Below are 7,545 nucleotides of genomic sequence, written 5' to 3' on the forward strand. Positions count from 1 at the left end.
GACACAGCCGCATCCTTCAAAGATTAGGCCATACAAGGAGTTGGTCTGATGTGATGTCATCGGGCCTCCATCCTTGGTTGTGGGAACAACTTGTGCCATGTAATGTCATACCTACCACCTATTGAGATGTGCCTTTTGTTAAGTAAAACAGGTGCTAAATGAGGTAAAGAAGAGACTGGAGTGCCTCTTTAAAATCCTCTCAAATCTGTCATTTCTAATGTTCATTTCACGGACTAATTTAATCCTCTTGTTTTTCTTTCTCAGAACTGCACTCTTTCACCGGCAGAAAGGAATTCTGTGTTTTGACTACTCACCTGAGCTCAACGTTCTGGGTATGTGTAGAAGTAATACTCCATACAGTGCTGTTTATGACGTCTAAACCAATTACGTATGAAGTCAGTTCCAAAATTATTGGTACTGTTGATAAAGATTAGCAACAAATACTGTATAAAATATATATTGCGTGCTCCAAACATTTTAAAATTATATTATTTTATACTAAAATCAAAAGCATATTTTGATTCCACTGGTCCTGGGGCCCTTGTTAAGGTCAATAGCATCAGGAACTTTAGGAGGCTGACACTTCCAGCACCTCCAAGCACACATCAAAATCCACAAAGAAATTGTTCATTGACCACAAAAATCAACATTTTGCAATAGCCATTGACTTGAACCACATTGAAAACCTGTGGTGTGAATGGAAGAAGGCATATAAACAGTCCCGTAAACAGTCTATAAGCGCAAACGAAGGATATCTAGGATCTGGAAAGGTTCTGTATGGAACAATGCTCTAAGATCGCTCCCAATGTGTTCTCCAATCTCATTAAACATTACAGAAACATACTAAGTGTCATTATCCTCACAAGGGGAGGGTGCTGGACTATTGAAAACAGAGGCGCCAATAATTCCGTCCCCTATCTTTTGAGTTTTTTTTATTTTTTATTACTTGTTAAACGAAATCTCTTTCTCTAAGCAAATGTATTAGTATAAAATTATATCATTTCCCTTTTTTTATCATGCAATATAGCTGAGTATTTATATTACTTATTTTATACAGTATTCTTTGCTGATCTTTCTGTAGCTGTCAATCTGAATATTATTATTTTAATGCAATATCCCATGATGTGTCTGTGTCTACGCTTGTTTTCCAATGTTCCAGTGACTGGATGCTTCGATCGGGTTGTGAGGGTCTGGAACCCCTATCTGACCAATCAGGCCACATCACAGATGAAAGGTCACAGCACCGTCATCACTCACATTGCTGTCAACGGCAGAGACAACAAGATCATCAGTGTGTCCAAAGACAAGGTCTGATGTCCAGCATTATCACTATAGTGACACTCAATGTCACCCGTTGACTACTCAGATTTGTAATGCTCATTTAGACTACAAAACAGGTAAGGGTCGTTTCTTTCTGTTCCAGAATGTGCGGGTGTGGGACCTGCAGAACAGTGTCTGCCTCCAGAACATCCAATCCAGGAACGTCAACATGGGCTGCTTCCCCATCACCAGCACCTACTATAACCACACCAGTAACACCATGGTGATGGCCACGTCCCTAGTGTGTGTTCGATATTGCCTTTAACATGTGTACTCATACACACTCTATTGGTTGTACAAGGTTCTTTGGTATTGCTGTGTATTTATTTCCTCATGTTTATGTTGTGCTGGGCAGATTGGAGTTCTTCGAGGGTCTGTGGAGGATGCAGACAGCTCTGTACCCACAGCTACAACATCACATGAACAACCACTCTGTGCTGCTCTCTACAACTCCAATTTCAAACAGGTTGGTGATGGTTCGGTACTTGGGAGTGAGGTAAGGTCAGCTAAGAGATGATCATACTACTTATTGAAGCTAGGTAAACCCACCTTCTCTCCACTGCTCTGTGCCCAGGTGGTAAGTGGGTGTCATGCGGGCATGGTCAGTGTGTGGGACATCCTGATGGGGGAGAAGGTAATGCAGTTCCAAACGACCCCTGAGCGACCTGTTGAGGTCACTGCCATGGCATTCGACGGGCCTAAACGCCGCCTCATCACTGGGTCTAAAGACGGCACCCTGCGTGTCTGGAACTTCAACAACGGGGCTCTTATCTCTGAACTGCCCCTGGTGGACAGCAATGAGGTACTACGCTGTATCCTGCAGGGCACTGATCCCTAGTGACAGACCAGACTTGTCTTTCTTACCACCAAGCACTGCCATTCGAGGACAGAAACAATACTTACTGAAATGACTTGTTGGCAGGTTACAGGGATTCTGTACATCAACGAGAGGATTTATGTATCAGGCTGGAGCAAACGGGTTATGTGGTATCTGTGAGTGCTTCGTGTTTTTACATCTTTGACTGTATGCAACTTTGAAGCACTTTTCTGGCTGGCAATTGGTCAACTTGTGTGGCTTTTGTATGTTGTATCTGTATTGTTTGTGTCTGTATGTTTACTTCTTCACGTCTGTCTGTCCGTCCGTGTGTCAGGGACGATAAGGAGGAGGATACGATGGAGCACCGTGTGTGGGACCAGTACCACTCAGACGACATCTATTCCATGCACGCCCACGGCAGCAAGATGCTGGTGACTGCCTCCTACAGCGGTGACATCATTGTCTGGAACATAGATTCAGGACAAGCCTTCTGCCGTTTCAACGCTAGCGAGAGCCCCCTGCCCCTCATACCCATACGGGTGAGACGAGACACAGTGGAGCACTGACATTTTTCTGTTTCTCTGTTGATTTTTCATGTTGAGTTTCTAATCAGGTGATAGAGAAACCAGGCCAGGTGGTGACTGTTATGAGTCCAGACGGTTTGGGGAAGGAGGATGAGGACGATGTGTGGCTCCGCTCTATGGTGGAATTTCTTGAGACCGTGAGCCAGACTCTCAACCCTCAGGCTCGTCGTCCCAGCTGTGCCAACCCTGCCTACACCAACGTCATACAGGTACACATGGAGTGGGTGTGTACACTGACTTTAATTCATATGTGTGTACTGATGTAGAGGTGTGTGTGCTTGTGTCCCTCAGCAAATCAATCAAGCCCGGCGTTGCAGTATTCCAGAGCCCCCTCCTGATCCTGTGATTCAGGGGCCTCGCGCCAACATGCGACATGTAATAAGAATGTTTCAATGCTTCATCTCTTTTTGTATGTTGACCATTGTGTAAGCGTTTCCATTACAGGAGGTTGGTGGCACCTTAATTTGGGAGGACGGGCTCGTGGTAATGGCTGGAGCGGAATGGGTGGAAGGGTATCAAATACTTCAAACACATGATTTCCATGTGTTTGATGTCATTCCATTTACTCCGTTCCGGCCATTATTATGTGCCGTTCTCCCCTCGGCAGCCTTCTGTGGTTTCCATGTATTGATGTGTGTATGCATGGGTGTGCATGTTTCTATGCATCCCACAGGGCCGGAGGGGTAGCATCTCGGCTCCAGTCTCTGCTTTACTGCCCCAGTCGGTCACAGTCTCCATGGGCAGGCGGACGACACTGCTGCCCAGACACAAGACCAAGACCATCAACCTAGACGAGCTGGAGAAGCCTCGGTTTGCAGTGGAGAAGGTACTGACTGACATGTACACTGTAACCTATCTGATGGTTTAATATCGTTTTACCTTGATTACCGACAGAGGATGTCAATGACTGTCTCTCCCTCTCTCCCTATTTCTCTTTCTGACGAGCAGGTGTTGTTTCTGGCCACCCGTGAGCGTAGCCCTGACACGGCCATCCTCCTGACCAGCTCAGCAGACGGCTACATCTACGCCTGGTCTATCAGCCGTAACGGAGGGCTGCTGGGGAAATTCCGTGCCGTGCATAGCAAGGGGCCAATCATCTGTGCCATGTCCACTGACAGACAGGACCAGATACTGCTCACTGGAGACAGCAACGTATACATCACAGTAGTACTGGAGGGGTTACAGACCATAGAATAGTCGATGTGTTGTTTATCTATGTTGGCTACACCAACTGATGTCTTTGAGTGAAGGGGACAGTGGTGAGAAGTGGTCAGGGTGGAGACATTGGCAGGATGTTTTACAGATCGACTATCGACTGATAGTGTCTTTCTTTTCTTTTCTCTCTGTTTTTCTTTGTTCACGTGTATTTGTTCACCTGTATGTCCTTTTCCGCAGCTGTGGGACATTGAGAAGTACTGTTACCGTATGAGGGGCAGGGTGGCTGAGGAGGAATCATCCAATGAGGACTCTGAGGTTGCCTCAACTCATACCTCCGTACTGCAAAGTGGAGGGACCACGGAGACTGGTGGTGGAGCAGGACAAAGAGGTAACTCAACAACAGTACACACAGAACATAATGACACACCAAAACATTTGTTCAGGTTCCAGAGCTTTAGAGAGGGCAGGTTAGGATGAATGTGTAACAGATGTGAAACTAGCTAGTGGTCATTGATGATGTCACCTTCCGGTCGACGGAACAGACTCTGTCATAAATCGGTTTCCCACTCATTTCTATTATCCCTCTCTGACCAGATTTTGCGGGGATGGAGTGTGTCCCTGACCCCCCCTAGGCCCCTGAGTTCCTGGCGCTGCCACCTAAAACGGATTGTTCATCTTGAATATGTGGAGCGTTTCCGCCTCATCGTCACATCCAGCCTGGACTGTAACGTACGTCTGTGGACCATCGCTGGCAGTTATATCGGTAAGCACCACCACTACCACCACTGTAGTTACGTGTGGTGTCATTAGTTTGAGAACGTCTTATGGTTCTATTAAATATGTTTTATCATCAACCACAAGAGGGCAGCGTTGGTATGCTCCAACTACTGTATGTGTACTAATCCTGACAACCAATACCCGGTCTGTCTCTACATCTCAGGTACATTTGGGCAGGGCCTGTGGCGGGTGGGCGACCCCAACGCCCTCCACACAGAGCTCCCTGTGGACCTGAAGAGGATGGGGTCCTGTCAGACACTTAAAGTCCTTAATGAGGGGAAGTACCCGCACTGGAGGTGAGGGGAAAAGTCCAAATGCAAGTAATGTGAACTATATGGCTGATGAAAGGGACTTTCTACACACAAAAACATTCTAGTCATGCACTGTACCCATCCATGCACTGTACCCATCCATGCACTATTACTCAGTCTGATGTTTGTCCGGTCAGGTCATCTGTCTGCATCTGTTTGATGTCCTCCTATGCCTTCTTAGCTGTGCCGAACGCATCCTGGAGGGCCTGACTACACAGAAGAGTCAGCAGTCAACAAAGTTTGGTGCGGTTACAACGCAGCTGAGGGAACTGGTTCCTACCGACCCACGGATCGTCAAGTACACCGACGAGCAGATCAACAACACATGGAGACTGCGGCAGGAGAAGGGAAGGCAGGTGAGTTACAGATGCCATCCACACTCACAGTAGCCTGCGCACATCAGAGTAAAGTAAAGGACTGACAGCAACTCACTTGTGTGGTTACTGTGCCTAACGATTGAGTGTTGCTTCAACTGTCCTTCCCTCAGACCAGCAGCATTTTAGGACGAGCATACAAACAGAAAGTGAGACATCACCTTCCGTCCTGTACCCCTGACCTCCAGACAACCTTCAGCAGTCAAGAGCAGGTAAGACTCATACCTTAAAGAAATACAACTAACTCTATGGGACCGTTTCCTGGCCTTAGTTGTGTAGTTCTGTCATTTTTGAGAGAGTATAAGGCACCATCTCTGTTGTTTGAAGTCAAAAGGGATAATGATGTGTCTGTTTATTTATTTCATCTGTTTCTCTGTAGTTGAGGGTGTATAAGGCCTTGCCCTACAGCGTTCTGCGGCCCGTCACCCTGCCGCCCATCCCAGAGCTTCTGAAGGACCATCAACACAGGTTAAATGAGGGCACAGACACTGCCAACAAGCAGAAGAGGAGCACTAAGCACTTACCCCACTCACACACACGCTACCTGGCTGCTCCTCCACGACCAGCAACTCCCTGGTGCTAATATGACCCTCGCTGATTACACTCACAAATAAAATGAGTCTGGCAGGCACTATTTCATGTGTTTGGTGTAGTTGTTTTAGACGGATCAGGTCAAGACACTTCTACAGGACACGTGCAACGCTTTTTATCATACGTGATGAAATGGTGAAGAGCACATAGATTTTTTTTATTGCACGTTTAGAGGACATCAAAAAATATAAATTGTCTCAAAAATGTGGACAGTTTGAGGGGGAAAGTAATATGTACAAGTCATGTGTGTCTAGGAGTTTTCCCAGGGTCGAGGTCTCCTCTCCATCTCAGAGAGAGTTGCAGTTTGGTTATTAGGTTTCATGTCCAGCTTTGACAGGCCTGGGACCTCCTCTCCTGCTTGGACCAGCCGGATCACTTTGTCGAATGAGAGGGGTGCATCTGTGTTTGCTGAGGTCCCACCAGTGGCACTTAAAGAAAAACCAAAAGGTCAGCAGCAGAACATACCGATTGTAAAATATTAATTGAATCCCCAAAACAGTTTCCCTGCTGGGATCCTGAAGATTCTTCAAACCACTCGAGAAATTCTGATCCCCCCTCTTGCAGTCAAATGAATCAAACCGACAGTATAGACTCCATTCCACTCGTAAAATATTATTGCCTTTCATGAAGCTGAGGCTTATTGAAATCTGAAAATATATACTTTCATCTACTACAACAATGTATCTGAGTCAACTTTTTTCTTGTGAAAGGGAAGACAAATAAGAGGGTGAGGGTAGGAACAACAGGAGAAATATATAGAGCGCTCCCCCATTGGAGAATTTAAGTATTTTTGTTGATTTGCTGTCTTCTTTTGTTTGGCCTGTCATGGGTTCCACTACTTATGGAAGATGTAATGCAATTTGAGCTTTGGAGAAAGGGGAAAAGTTCATGGTAAGCAGAAATGTGACACTATGGTGTGGTTGAGTGACCCTGCCCCCGAACAAAGCCAGCTGCCAGCCACACCTTGGAGTGGCACCGCAAGGCCTTGGGTAACTGCAAGAGGGTGGCGGATCATCGCTCTATGATTTCAATTTCAATGTAACCTACACCGGCCAAACCCGGATGACGCTGGGCTAATTGTGCGCCACCCTATGGGACTCCCAATCACAGCCGGTTGTGATACAGCCTGGAAATGAACCAGGCTGTCTGTAGTGACGCCTCAAGCACTGAGATGCAGTGCCTTACGCGGCTGCGCCACTCAGGAGCCCGAGTGACTCTCTTGTTTACTGCACTATACAATTGGATTAGCAGCCCGTTAGCAGATCTGGGAAAAGCATTGTTGAAATCAGGAGGGGGGAAAGTCAGAGTGGGAGGTAGAGAGTGGGGGATGTACAGTAAGACTTTCCTGACTGCACAGTGACAGGACATCTGATCTCATCAACTGCTTAGTGTGGTCTCACCTTAATTTGTCTGCATGTTACACATAATGAACAGCTGGCCATATACCCTATCCTATTCTAAGACCCACGTGTCTGTGGCCGAGGTAGGTCTCAAGGTGAACTGTCAATTTTGCTCTTATATGTCATGAATTTGTGACACTGGTCAGATGAGCTCAACTAACCCAGAGGGTTAACAGACAGCCACAGGACGACAGTACAGTACGTACACTACAA

At 46.5% G+C, this 7,545-nt stretch overlaps 1 protein-coding gene across 1 annotated transcript; it reads left to right on the top strand.

Annotated features, from left to right (window-relative positions):
- Positions 1–210: 210 nt before the first annotated feature.
- LOC106567213 (WD repeat-containing protein on Y chromosome) lies at positions 211–4,955 on the top strand. The gene is made up of 10 exons (XM_045693225.1): positions 211–332; positions 1,160–2,313; positions 2,472–2,676; positions 2,751–2,930; positions 3,013–3,096; positions 3,395–3,547; positions 3,670–3,873; positions 4,117–4,267; positions 4,474–4,642; positions 4,820–4,955. Exons 2-9 carry the CDS (start codon positions 2,228–2,230, stop codon positions 4,509–4,511), a joined length of 1,101 nt encoding a protein of 366 aa, XP_045549181.1. The 5' UTR covers positions 211–332; positions 1,160–2,227; the 3' UTR covers positions 4,512–4,642; positions 4,820–4,955.
- Positions 4,956–7,545: the final 2,590 nt, after the last annotated feature.

The sequence above is a fragment of the Salmo salar genome, chromosome ssa13, assembly GCF_905237065.1.
Source record: "Salmo salar chromosome ssa13, Ssal_v3.1, whole genome shotgun sequence".
NCBI lineage: Eukaryota > Metazoa > Chordata > Actinopteri > Salmoniformes > Salmonidae > Salmo > Salmo salar.

Coding starts and splice junctions, on each gene's coding strand:
- LOC106567213 (XM_045693225.1), top strand. CDS start 2,228: ATGACTTGTTGGCAGGTTACAGGGATTCTGTACATCAACGAGAGGATT. Junction 2,314..2,471: donor AAACGGGTTATGTGGTATCT/GTGAGTGCTTCG, acceptor TCCGTGTGTCAG/GGACGATAAGGAGGAGGATA. Junction 2,931..3,012: donor CCTACACCAACGTCATACAG/GTACACATGGAG, acceptor TGTGTCCCTCAG/CAAATCAATCAAGCCCGGCG.